Source organism: Canis lupus, chromosome 20 (assembly GCF_011100685.1).
Source record: "Canis lupus familiaris isolate Mischka breed German Shepherd chromosome 20, alternate assembly UU_Cfam_GSD_1.0, whole genome shotgun sequence".
NCBI classification, from domain to species: Eukaryota; Metazoa; Chordata; class Mammalia; order Carnivora; family Canidae; genus Canis; species Canis lupus.
In genome coordinates this window covers 50,373,943-50,386,806 of record NC_049241.1, presented here as the reverse complement: position 1 = coordinate 50,386,806, position 12,864 = coordinate 50,373,943, and the positions used below count along the sequence as shown (strand labels likewise).

General features: G+C 51.8%; 1 protein-coding gene and 1 long non-coding RNA gene across 3 annotated transcripts; one reads left to right on the top strand and one right to left on the bottom strand.

The window, feature by feature from the left end:
* The first annotated feature begins 137 nt into the window (after positions 1-137).
* On the top strand, positions 138-873 carry LOC119864740. The gene is made up of 2 exons (XR_005375110.1): positions 138-194; positions 609-873. It is a non-coding gene; the product is annotated as an uncharacterized LOC119864740 (long non-coding RNA).
* Positions 874-883: 10 nt separating this feature from the next.
* RAB3D (RAB3D, member RAS oncogene family) lies at positions 884-11,876 on the bottom strand. Of its 2 annotated transcripts, none has more exons than XM_038567241.1 (5): positions 11,707-11,876; positions 10,069-10,338; positions 9,229-9,347; positions 9,017-9,141; positions 884-3,782 (listed from the first exon to the last, which is right to left on the bottom strand). In XM_038567241.1, exons 2-5 carry the CDS (start codon positions 10,294-10,296, stop codon positions 3,595-3,597), a joined length of 660 nt encoding a protein of 219 aa, XP_038423169.1. In that variant the 5' UTR covers positions 10,297-10,338; positions 11,707-11,876; the 3' UTR covers positions 884-3,594. The 2 variants fall into 2 exon arrangements, with proteins under 2 accessions (XP_038423169.1, XP_038423170.1); XM_038567242.1 differs by having other exon boundaries at positions 11,760-11,778.
* Between the last annotated feature and the right edge of the window lie 988 nt (positions 11,877-12,864).

Sequence of the window (12,864 nt, the reverse complement as noted above, 5' to 3'; positions counted from 1 at the left end):
TTAGCATACAAAAGACGCTCTTATCATTCCAGAGATTCAAAGGGTTTTAGGAGCTGTGTGCCAGACACTAGGGACCAAAATCAAATATTTCTTTTTTATTGTATGAAACAGGAACTGAGTTGGGTGTGGTGGTGAAAAATAAAACATCCCTGCATTTGAGGAACTGATATTATATTGAAAGACACTTGTTTCAGGTAAACAAGTAAATTATATAGTAGCTTCGAGGGGCTATGGGAAGGGGAACAGGATAAGGGACATCGGAAATGCTGCGATGAGGTAGCCATATTAAAAGGAGGGGGTGGGGAGAAGGAAAGGGGAGTCAATGAGGTGAGATTTGCACAAAGACCTGAAAGAGGGGGTGAATGAGAGGAGCCATTTGACTTCAGGCTGAGGGAACAGTCAGGGCAAAGGCCCTGAGGCAGGGGCCTGGTGTGTTCAGATAGCTGCAAAGCCAATGTGACTGCAGCAGGGCAAGTGGGGAGTAAGGGAAGTGACAGGTCAGATCATGCAGGATCTTGTGAGCTGGAGGGAAGGCTCAGGCTTTTACTGAGTGGGAGCCACAGAGGGCTCTGAGCAAAGGAGCAATGGGGTGACTTGGGTATTCGCAGGTTCCCTCTGGCTGCTGTGAGGACAGATCATCTCACTAGGACTAGTTGGGGCAATGTCACCCTCCCTACCACACAGCAAACTTTCCAGGGCCAAGGTTGGTTGGCATGAGACCTGGTTAGAGGCAGCCCCAGACCCGAGCCTCCCTGGCCTGATCCAGATTCTGCTGCATTACGCATGGCCCTCAACCAGCCATCTACTTGGCTGTGAATCAACCGCCCTCTTCCTGGAAACCACATTTCACTAATGGAAAAAAAAAAAAAAAAAGCTACCAGCATCTGGGCATAACAGCTTTTATTTTCTCTTATGGATAAAAGTGCTCGTCTTTCTGAGTGGACATCAAGGAATCGCTTACACAGGAGAACCGCATCCAGTATATAAATGACCAAATCGAGAAGCTCACTCCGTAGTGTTTTGGGATCATAGGGGAGAAGCCGGTTCGTGGAATTAGCGCTTCAACACTGAGACCAAATTTCACCCCTTACTCGCCTTTTGGAGTGGAGTAGGAGAAAAACAAAAGAACATGAACCCTGGGGAAGCCAAAGAAGAAAAGGAAAAAGCAGAACCCTAAATCCCAATCGTGGCAGTGGAGAGACCAGCTGCTTAAAGCAAATGGTAAGAATTCAGGACCCAGCCTCAGGCCACCTCTCCAGACCCCAATCTCCCAGGAGTTGAGAAATCTCACCCCCACCCCCAAGCTTTGGCTTCATTGCTGTTTGTAAACTCAACATATGTCCATCCCCCCCCCACCCCCCCACCCCCATGATCTTCCAGGACATTGGTTTGGGTTCCATCGTGAGTGAAGCCTCCCACCCAAAATTATACAATAAAAACCTGCATTATTTTTAGAAGAAACCCAAAAAAACCCTCTCCTACATTATTCCTAATTTTGAGAAAACCCAGAGGCAGCTAGCTGTCTCAGTTGCTACTTAAAGCTCAAGTGTTCAAAAATCACGTGTAGACACAAGGCTCACTTCATGTCAGGCACAAGACACAGCCAAAGCTGTTTTTTATCAGGTGGGCTATGACAGGTTGGCTTGTCCCTTAGGTAAGGGCACTTTGGTCCATCTTTTTTTTTTTTTTTTTTTCCTAGCAAACAGTTTAAGAAAAATGGACTGGCCAACAGAATCTTGATGGCCCACAGTACATCTTAACAGACTTGTTGTTTTTCTTAATGGCTGCTTTAATCTTTTATGTTAAAGCAACTAACAGTTTTGACTCCTGCCCCAAACATTCCCTCAAACTCCTTGTGTTCCCAGAAACTTGTCCATTTGACCAGTCACATGATTTGTTGGCTTGCAAAGATACGCTCCCTTTGAAGCTCTAAGGGCAGCCCTTGGTAAGGGGTGAACGGGGCCTGTCTAGAAAAGAATCCAATCTAGAGCTTCTATAATGGTAAAAGTGAAATAAAACTTGAACCAGGTCTTCCTCCCTTCAGAAGGAGGAGGCTGAGCTCTTTAAGGCTATAGCAAGTCATTTTGGTGGCAGGGGCTGGGAGTGGAGCACAAACCATCTGTTTAGACCATCTTCCCCGTGTTTGTCGTGTTATGGGATGTTAGTTGGTGTTATGGGGCAGAAACAGGTGCCCCATGCCACTGGAGTTTGGACTTTGGTGGGCAGGAAGGGCACTGAGCTGCAGTGGGGGGTGGAGATCAAGACAGAGCTCCCCAAACTGCACATAACCTCCCAGTAGGAGCCCCTGCCAGCTGGGCACCGCAGCCTTGTGGCCTCCCAGATGTGTGTCAACCGGGGACTGAGTCCCGGTGTATCCCCATCAGCCTGCCACTCCCAGGCTGTGTCAGTGAAAGGCATGTGGCAACAGCAATTACCCAATTCTGCTTTCTTGCCCCTTCAGCCCAACCCTAAAGCCTCCCTGAGAGTGACTCCTCTATTAGGAGGAGACATCACCTCCCTGGGTCCCACCAATGACTTGGCTCAGGAAACGGGACTCTGGGTCTTCAAGGGCTCTTGAATGGGAGGAGCCTAGTCCTTCTAGCGGCAAGTCGCCAGCAAGAGCAGGAGACTGGAATATTGCTCAATTTCCTTTTCTAGCAGGATATAAGATGTGGAAAGATCTTGCTTAAAACATCACCAGCTAAATGGGGCCTGGGAGAGGCAGATATGGGCGGGAGGGCCCGGGCTCCTGGCTCTGGGGTTAACTTCTAGCAAAAAGACCCCAGCGGGAATGCCAGGAGTTGCAATGTTCTCTGCCCAGCCTGATGCGGACCATAGTCCAGAACTCAATCCAGGGATCAGAGATGCAGTGGATAAGGCAAAACAGTGGCAGGGGTGTGGGTGATGTGGAACACTGGGGAGGCTCTGAAGGCACTTCTGGGGTCCCTGAAGCTGGGTGGGGGTCAGGTCTCTGACTTCCTGTCCCTTGACAATGGGAAAAGCTGCTTTAATACTGCTTTCACAGGCAGGGGATCTGCAGGCCAGGGGGGAAGGGTCTGCAAGGGCTATAATCACCTTCCCGCCTTGGAAGCTTGAGGTCTGAGGAGGTTCACGGGTGGGCCTGGGACCACACCAGGGGACCCTGAGAAAGGAGTTGCCTTCCACATCCCCAGGGATGAACTCTGAGGACCCACACCGCAGGACAAAGAAAACGAACCATCTTTGACCAGCTCGTGAACACCAGGCAATGCCCAAACAGAATGGATGAGGACAACAGTTTCAACCCCGAAGGCACTGTGGACACCCCTCCACCAGGCGGGGTGGGACATGCTGCTCATGTTCCCTCCATTCAAATTCCTGAAAAGCAGCAAGCTCGTGCATGTCAACATCCCCAGACTCTGCCTGCAGTGCAGGATCCCCAGGGTCTGGAGCTTGTGAGAAGGCTGCCTGGGCAAGCTGGAGACCATGCGGGAGTCGGGGCAGCTGACCGGAGGGAAGGGGGTGCCCTGAGCTTGGAAACAGCCCTTGTGGCTCATGCCTCTGTCACAGTCCCTGCCAAGGCCAAAAGGGGTGGGCAGGGGTTGGGGACCACCTCTAGCAGCTGCAGCTGCTGGGCTCGGGGGGTGGGGTGTCCCCCAAGGCTGGGCCCTTCCCATTGCTCCCCGGGCTGGAGCTGGGTTCAAGGGACTCGTTCATCTTCTCACAGATGATGTCCACAAGGCGCTCAAAGACCTGCTTCACATTGATGTTCTCCTTGGCGCTGGCCTCAAAGAACTCAAAACCTGGAGGGATACAAAGTGGGAACACCAGTGAGACCCCCCCAGGGGTAGGGCCTGGGCTGTGCATCATCCAAACCTGGTTTCTAAGCCCAGGTTTGCCTTTCATGAGGTTGTGAGACGTTGGCTGAGAACCTCAGTCTCTTGAAGCCTCAGTTGGCTCATCTGTAAAAAGGAAATGACGCTGATGCCAATAAAAATCTGTGGTAGGGGATCCCTGGGTGGCTCAGCGGTTTGGCCCAGGGTACGATCCTGGAGTCCTGGGATCGAGTCCTGCGTCGGGCTCCCGGCATGGAGACTGCTTCTCCCTCTGCCTGTGTCTCTGCCTCTCTCTCTCATGAATAAATAAATAAAAATCTTAAAAATAAAATAAATAAATAAATAATTTTTTAAAAAAATTTATTTATTTATTTATTTTTTATGATAGTCACAGAGAGAGAGAGAGAGAGAGAGGCAGAGACACAGGCAGAGGGAGAAGCAGGCTCCATGCACCGGGAGCCCGATGTGGGATTCGATCCCGGGTCTCCAGGATCACGCCCTAGGCCAAAGGCAGGCGCCAAACCGCTGTGCCACCCAGGGATCCCCCAATAAATAAATAATTTTAAAAAAAGTCTGTGGTAGCAGTCCCAGTTTGTACTATTCCAAGAATCTTTCTCACAGAGCAGTGGCTGCAAGGGCCCAGCTAGTGATGTTCTGGTGCCTGGCAGGCATGTAACGAACGGCAAGGCTTCCCAGCGTCCATGGGGCATATGTGATGCCCACAGTCTTGACCTACAGAAAGTACTAGAGGTGGTAATAATGATAGCAATAAATAATAAGCAGTAGCAGACACCCAAACACTCCTAACTTGTCTCTCATTTAAACAAAAAAGCTTGTCCCAGGGAACCTGGGTGGCTCAGATGGTTAAGAATCCGACTCTCGATTTCGACTCAGGTCATGATCTCAGGGTCTTGGGATTAAGCTCCAGGTGGAGCTCCATGCTGGGCATGGAGCCTGCTTATAGTCTTTCTCTCCTCCCTCTGCCCCTCCCCCACTCTCTCTCTCTCTCTCAAAAAGAAAAATAAAATAGGGCAGCCGGGGTGGTTCAGTGGTTTCACGCCTGCCTTTGGCTCAGGGAGAGATCCTGGAGACCTAGGGTCGAGTCCCACATTGGGCTCCCTGCATGGGGCCTGCTTCTCCCTCTGCCTGTGTCTGCCCCTCTCTCTGTGTCTCTCATGAATAAATAAATAAAAATCGAAATCAATCTAAATCGATCAATCAATCAATCAATCAATAAATAAAATAAAATAATTTTTGAAACTATTTAATTTAAAAAAGCTTCTGCTCCCAAAGATGGAAGGTAGTATAAAAGATTTGGGGACTTGCCCATGGTTCCTCAGCTACAAAAAGTGGGCTGCCAACCTAAAAATAAGGGTGGGTGTATATGACAATCTTTCCTGCACCCCTAAAAGATTGGCTCAGGCTCGGCCTACAGGGAGCTACCCCCAAATGGTCCCCAATACGTCCATATTCACCACACCCGCCAGAAATTGGGCCAGAAATTCAGACAAACACCCCCTATACTACACACAGCACAGGGTAAACGGCTCTATCCCAGCACTAGTCATGCTGTCCTATAAAAATGTAATTACAATCAAATAATTATGTGTGTATTTATCCATTTCCTATCGGTCTCTGCTATTAGAATGCCAGCTCTGGGAGGGCAGATTGCTATCTGACTTGTTTGGTGCCTGGCATATAACAGATGTCAGAAACTACTAACTGAATGAATGATTGATTGACTGAATGACAGAGGCAGGCCATGAACTCAGATCTCTTACTCCAAGCTTCCTGATCATCAATGTCACCCTACTGCCTTCCCAGGCAAAACTGGCATTTCCTTATCTGTGTGCGGCTCTGCCTCAAAGCATCCGAGTTCTTTTTTTAATACTTTTTTGGTCCTGATTATAAATATTCAGTGGAGAAATTCACTAAAGTTAGAAACCACTGAAAAATATCAAGACAGATATAAAAGCTATTTGTAACCTCATCATCCAGAAGCAATTGTCATTGGTGTTTTGGTGTTTCGTTTTTCATTTTTTTTTTTTTTTAAGATTTTATTTATTCATGAGAGACACACAGAGAGAGGCAGAGACACAGGCAGAGGAAGAAGCAAGTTCCATGCAGGGAGCCCGATATGGGACTCGATCCTGGGTCTCCAGGATCATGCCCTGGATGGAAGGCAGATGCTTAACTGCTGAGCTACCCAGGAGTCCCTTGCTTTTCACTTTTTAAAAAAAATATTTTATTTATTTATTCATGAGAGACACGCAGAGAGAGAGAGAGACAGGCAGAGGGAGAAGCAGGCTCCCTGCAGAGAGCCTGACATGGTACTTGATCCAGGGTCTCCAGGATCACGCCCTGGGCTGGAGGTGGCACTAAACCACTGAGCCACCCGGGCTGTCCTCACTTTTCTTTTCTTTTCTTTTTTTTTTTTTTTAAGATTTTATTTATTTATTCATGAGGGACACAGGGAGAGAATCAGAGACACAGGCAGAGGGAGAAGCAGGCTCCATGCAGGGAGCCAGACATGGGACTCAATCCCGGGTCCCCAGGATCACGCCCTGGGCTGAAGGCAGTGCTAAACTGCTGAGCTACCTGGGCTGCCCTCACTTTTCATTTTTAAAAGAATATAAATACATAATTATCGGGGTTGGGTTTGTAGGGGGTATGTGCGTGTGTATGTGCATGTATGTGTGTGTTGCTTTTTTCCTACAAAACTGGGATCAAATTCTGTCTCCTGCTCTGTACCTCAGTATTTTAAACTTAATGACAGAGTTGGAAGCCCCTTTACGCCCAGTCTCTAGATGTTCTCTGCAAGGTAGGGGCAACATCGGCAAGTATCCCAGCCCACCACTAGAAATCATAGCTAATTTCACCAGTTCCAGGCAAACTGGGGATCTGGGCCCCAGCTGCAAAAGCTGACTCCTCAGCATACCTAGAAATGAGAACTCCAAGCTGGAGTTCCCAGAAAACACAAGAAACAGAGGAACAGGTTAATGACACCATGAGCGAGCAAAGAGCCAAATCTCAAGTGGAAGATGTTCCATAGAACAAAGACCCAGTTTGTCTAACAAATAGACGGTAAGGAAAAAAAAGACTGTTTATAGTCTAGGGTCCCTGAACTTTCTCCATAAAGGGGCAGATAGTAAATATTTTAGGATTTGTGGGTCATTATGTGGTGCCTAGAATTTTGTGTGCAAGTGTCAACAACAGTTCACCATCATGCCAGCCAACACTTAGATGCAACTGCATGTGTGCAAGGCTGTGATATCGGCTTTATATGTCAGAACTCATTTAGCCCTGGGATGCCTGGGTGGCTCAGTGGTTGAGTGTCTGCCTTTGGCTCAGGTCATGATCCCAGAGTCCCAGGATCAGGTCCTGCATCAGGGAGCCTGCTTGTTCCTCTGCCTATGTCTCTGCCTTTCTCTGTGTCTCTCATGAATAAGTAAATAAAATCTTAAAAAACAAAAACAAAAACTCATTTGCCCCCCAAGACAGCTTGATGAACTGGGGCTGTTATAATCTCCATTTCACAGAGGAGGAAGTGCAAGCCCAGACAGCTGAAGTTACTAATACGAGATCACAAAGCAACCAAGAAATAATACAAGTTAATGTTCAATCAGGGCCAGTGTTAACTTATTTCATCTTTTTTTTTTATCTTTTTTGTTTTTTAAGATTTTATTTATTTATTCATGAGAGACAGAAAGAGAGACAGAGACATAGGCGCAGAGGGAGAAGCAGGCTCCATGCATGGAGCCTGATGTGGGACTTGATCCCTGCACCTAGGATCATGCCCTGAGCTGAAGGCAGACGCTCAACCACTGAGCCACCCAGGAGTCCCTTATTTCATCTAACAGCACTCTGAAGGAGACATGGTTTTCACTGTTTTCCAGATGGAGAAATGGAAGCACAGAGAGGGGAGGTGATGTCCTCAAAGTCACACAGCTAGTGGGTTACAGGATGGGACTCTAGCTCCTGAGGCTGGGTCCTTAACCCATCCTCCCCTATGGTGATGGTTATACTGCCTCCTGCAAGGAAAGTCCTGTGGAGAGCTTAGAATCCTAGAATATTCCAGGCAAGATTTCCTTTTAGCCTATGGGTACCTGGGTAGCTCAGTGGGTTAAGCATCTGCCTTCAGCTCAGGTCATGATCCCAGGGTCCTGGGATTGAGCCCTGTGTCCTCAGGCTCCCCGTTCAGCAGGGAGTCTGCTTCTGCCTCTCCCTCTGCCCTACCCCCACTTGTGTGCATAACACACACACACACACACACACACACACTTTCTCTCAAATAAATAAAATCTTAAATTAAAAAAAAAAAAAGATTTCCTTTTAGCCTAAATTTCCATTTATCTGATTCAAAAAGGTAGCCTGAAAATTCCTCCTCCCATGCCAGTGCCCTGGTCCCCAGTTCTCAGACACACAGATGTCATCACTGTTACTAGATCCTTCTGTGTCCTTCTGGAGTTTCTTTGGGCAAACCTAAGTATATATTCTTATTCGCATACATTTTTACACACTCCTGCAGGGGTCAGCAAGCTTCGAGTCACGGGCCAGATCTGGCCTCTCACCTAATTTTGTAAGCTGAGTTTTTCTGACAGCCACGTATGCTCTCTGGCTCCTTTCAGGCAGAGCTGATTGTGGGGACAGAGAACCCTAAGACTGTAGTTATTTCCTATCTGGCCCTTTGAGAAAACATCTGCTGAGCTGCAGACTACAGGAAGCAGCCAAACCCACGTTTTTGCACTTTGCTTTTTCCACTTAACCCGACATCCCAGAAATCTTGCCATAGCAGGACACAAAGAACGTGTTCATCCCTTTGCACAGCTGTGTAGTATTCTACTGTGTGACTGTGCTTTATGCATAGCTGCTTTCCCCAGGGAGAGATGTTTAGGAAGTTGCCAACAGTGCCGTGATTTGCTGTACTCTCCACTTCCCATGTGGGTGGGATGTTTGAAGGATAAATTTCCAGAAATGTTTTTGCCAAGTCTGGGTTCCCAGAGCAATGGGAAGGTGGGGAGTATCTGTCCCTGAATTCTCCGAGATTAAATGCAGAACGTGGCATACCTGTGGGTATTTTTCTGAGCGGATCCTCAAAGGGCAGAGGGTTGATGACTGTGGTTGGACCTGGGACCCAAGGGTGGGGAGTAAGGGTGTGGTTCTGGGAGGTCCAGGGCCTGGGGTCCAGGCTGGGCACTAACCAAGGTCATCAGCGAGCCTCCGGCCATCCTCGGTAGGCACGACACGCTCATCTTCCAGGTCACACTTGTTCCCCACGAGGATTACCTGAGCGTTGTCCCATGAGTAGGTCTTGATCTGTGTGGCCCTGTGGAGTTTGAGGGCCATTAGGCTAGAAATTAAGAGTCAGGAGAGGAGGGGGAAGGTCAGGTGTCCGTGGTCAGCAAGCACTCACCAGTCCTGCACGGCGGCGAAGGATTCCTGGTTGGCAACATCATACATCAGCAGGAAGCCCATGGCTCCGCGGTAGTAGGCGGTGGTGATTGTACGGTAGCGCTCCTGGCCCGCCGTGTCCTAGGCACACAGCAGGGTCAGGCCACTAGAAGCTACCCTGTTCCCCAACCAACCCCTGCAGGGCCCTAAGCGGGTCACCACCTTGTGCTCATAGCCCCAGTCTGATGGGTGAGACATGGCCCTGCCTGTACAATCTCTGTCTGATGGGAGAAATATGGGCTGGCCCTCACAGCCCCAGTCTGATGGGAGGCACGGCTTTCCCAGTCTGAGGGGTCAGCGGCCTCTCACAGTCTCGTAAGCCCCTCTGACCTCACCTCCAAGAACAAACTTAGTGACCACATACAAGAGCCACCTGGGTCAGAGAGCACCATCCTGATGCAGACACTCTGGTGCTCAATACCATGAGAATCATTATTAGCACCCTTGTTGGGAGCAAGAGCATGCCTCTGAGGAGCACAGAGGCCCAGTAGGGGATCCTGCGATGGTACCCCAACCTCTTCCCCACTGGTCACCAGGACTTCTAACCCGCCTTGGGTTAGCACTGTCTGCCCCTCAGACCCCACAAGGCAGGGCATATCCTCATCCTGATGAAGTCACCTCATAGATAATCCCCCCTACTCTACACATCTACCCCAAGCCCCCACCCCGTCTTTGGCTACTCTCCCTCACCTGAGGCCCCTCCCCACAGCCCGACACCCTATCATGGACTTCCTTGGAGGAACCCCAGCCCCTCCAGGGCTCCTCTCCCTTGCCACAGGTCCACCATAGCCGCCTGGCCCACCCAGATCTGCAGCTTGATCCTCTTGTCATGACGATAGACCGTCTTGACCTTGAAGTCGATGCCCACAGTGCTGACAAAGGCAGGTGTGAAGGAGTCATCCGCGTAGCGGAACAGGAAGGACGTCTTGCCCACGCTGCTGTTGCCGATGAGCAGCAGCTTAAACATGTAGTCAAAGTTCTGGTCTGCTGCATCCCGCGGGCCCGTGGGGGGGTCTCCAGCTGATGCCATCTTGGCAGAGAGCCTCTTGGGGCGCGGGGAGGGGCTGTCGCCCTGCAGAAAAATAAACCACCTGGAATGGCTCCAGTGTATCCGACCAGACCCGGGTTCAAATCCTGCTTCTGCCACTAGGAGGCCAAGCGGCCTCAGATGCATCACTTGCTCTCTCTGGCCCTCTGTATCCTCTTCTGGAAAATGGGGCTGCTTATCAAATGCAAGGGCCCAGGTTGCTGAGGGGAGACACATGCAGTGCCTCCTCTGGCCACCGAGGAACCAGACCCTGCAGAAGGTGCAGGTGTGGACTTTGCCCGGGAGTGAGCAGCTGGCTGGGCCCAGGTATGAGCTGGGGGGAGGAGGGCCTGCCAGCTGGATAGAGCCCCCCCTCAGGGCCTGGCTGTTGACTTTGGCAAGGACACCTGCCCTGACCACCCCCCCCACCTCTATGCTGAGTTTAACCCCATCCCTGGCCTCCACGGGGGTTTCATTGGATACAACCCAGGTTTAAAGCCCAGCTCTACCCCCAGATGGGTCCTGCCACCTTCTGTTTGTCAAAAGGGTGGGCCTGTCTCCCTCCAGGCAGGGCTGACTCACCCCGGCCCCAGCCCACAGAGGCTGCAATGACAGTCCTCGACCCTAAGGAAGCCACCTAATAAGAACCCCACCCCACCCACCACCACCATACCCCTCTAATTCCTGATTCTTCCTTTCTTGGCAATCTGTCCCCAAGGCTAGGCTGCTTTATCTGGGTCTGGGACACCGCCTCAGCCCTCATTCTCTCCCTAGGCCTCAGTTTCCCCAGCCGTCTATGGCTTCTCCTAGAGCTGCACAGGGAGGCTCCAAGAGGCCTGGGTGAATGAAGGGCACACTGGCTGGCAGAGGAACCCTGAGCAAAGCTATTTCTCAACTGCCTGTGGGGCTTTTTTCCATTTTAAAAGAGGACCGAACCAGCCCGCTTTCCTGCCCAGCCCTGGGCCCCACCCGGTGTTCCGGGAGAACGAGTTCAGAGGAGGGGAAGACAAGAGGCAGGAAACCTTTCCCCATGTTGGGCAGGGCTGCCAGGCTGGGGCCCTTACCCCACCCCCAGCCCCAGCCCCAGCCCACCTGTCAGCCGGTCCCACCTCTTGCCGACCATCTGCCCACCCTCCCTCACACCTGGCACTAGAGAAGGGTCCTCGGGGGCCTCGGCCCTATCTCCCTGCTGGATTTGGGGCGCCCCCGCCGGTGCAGGGGGGCTCAGGAGCTTCCTCCCATCACCATATGGTCCCATCTCCTGTTCCCAGCTGGGCTCTCGGCCCCGCCCGCGCCCCATTAACGCTCCCCAAGGAGCCCAGCTGGGTGGGGGCGAGGGAAGAGGCGTTCCCCCTCCGCCCGCCTTTGTTCCCCGCTCCCCGGGCCCTCCCTCTAGCCCCCGGCCCCCCAGACCTGCGGGGACGCGGAGGTGCGGGGCGGGGGTGCGGTCCCTCCGAAGGGGTCACCTCGCGTGGGGGGCGCTGCCCGCGGGCGCTCCTGCTGCGAACTCGCTGCGGCCTGGCCCCAGGCGCGACGCCGACCCCGCAGCCGCCGCCGCCGCCACCGCCGCTGCCCGCAGCCACCCGGATCCCGCGCCCGCTCCGCCCAGGCGGGGGAGGAGGAGCCGCTCCCGGGAGGGGCGGGGCGGGGCCGAGTCCGGGGCGGGGCTTGCGGGAGCCTGGGGGAGGGGCTGGAAGCGCCCCGCGCTGGGGCGGCCTCGGGCCCGCCCCCCGACGATAAACTTCGTCTTTCCGAACGGTACGTAGAGCTCCTACTCTGCACGGAAGTTAAGGGAGCGGATTCTGGAGTCAGGTTCGAATCCCAGCTCCACCACTTCCTAACTCGGTTTAACTTTGGACGTGTTACTTAACCTCCCGGGGAGCCTGGTGCCCCCGGGCGTCCAGTGGTGCATAAGAAGAATCCCTACCGGGGCACCCGGGTGGCTCAGTGGTTGAGCGTCCGCCTTCCGCTTGGGTGGTGATCCCAGGATCCTCAGATCGATCGAGCTTCCCATCGGGTTCCCTGCGGGGAGCCTGCACCTCCCTCTGCCTGTTTTTCTGCCTCTCTATGTACTCTTACGGATAAATAAAATCTTTTTTTTTTTTTAATTTTTATTTATTTATGATAGTCACAGAGAGAGAAGGAGAGAGAGGCAGAGACATAGGCAGAGGGAGAAGCAGGCTCCATGCACCGGGAGCCTGATGTGGGATTTGATCCCAGGTCTCCAGGATCACGCCCTGGGCCAAAGGCAGGCGCCAAACCGCTGCGCCACCCAGGGATCCCAGATAAATAAAATCTTTAAAAAAAAATTGCTACCTCACAGGACTGTGTGAAGGCTCTGACCTGAGTTAGGATCTCGAAAGTGCGATGCCCCACCCTAAAGTGGTCTAGGTCCCTGCGAAATACCCTGAAGGGCTCTTAGAATTAAACCCTTTACAGGTAAGGAAATGGAGCCTCAGAGAAGGGCACCTCTTTGACTGAGGCCACACAATGACGAAATTCTCACATCCAGGCTCAGGTGAGGCTCCAGAATTTTCTTCAAGCCATGAGAACATCTGCGGGCTTTGCTGG

What these genes read in the sequence shown, in the direction of transcription:
- RAB3D (XM_038567241.1), bottom strand. Translation starts at nt 10,296, where the DNA reads ATGGCATCAGCTGGAGACCCCCCCACGGGCCCGCGGGATGCAGCAGAC. An exon ending in TTCGCCGCCGTGCAGGACTG is followed by an intron (nt 9,142 to 9,228) that starts GTGAGTGCTTGC and finishes CAAACTCCACAG; the next exon opens with GGCCACACAGATCAAGACCT. An exon ending in GAGGCTCGCTGATGACCTTG is followed by an intron (nt 3,783 to 9,016) that starts GTTAGTGCCCAG and finishes GTATCCCTCCAG; the next exon opens with GTTTTGAGTTCTTTGAGGCC.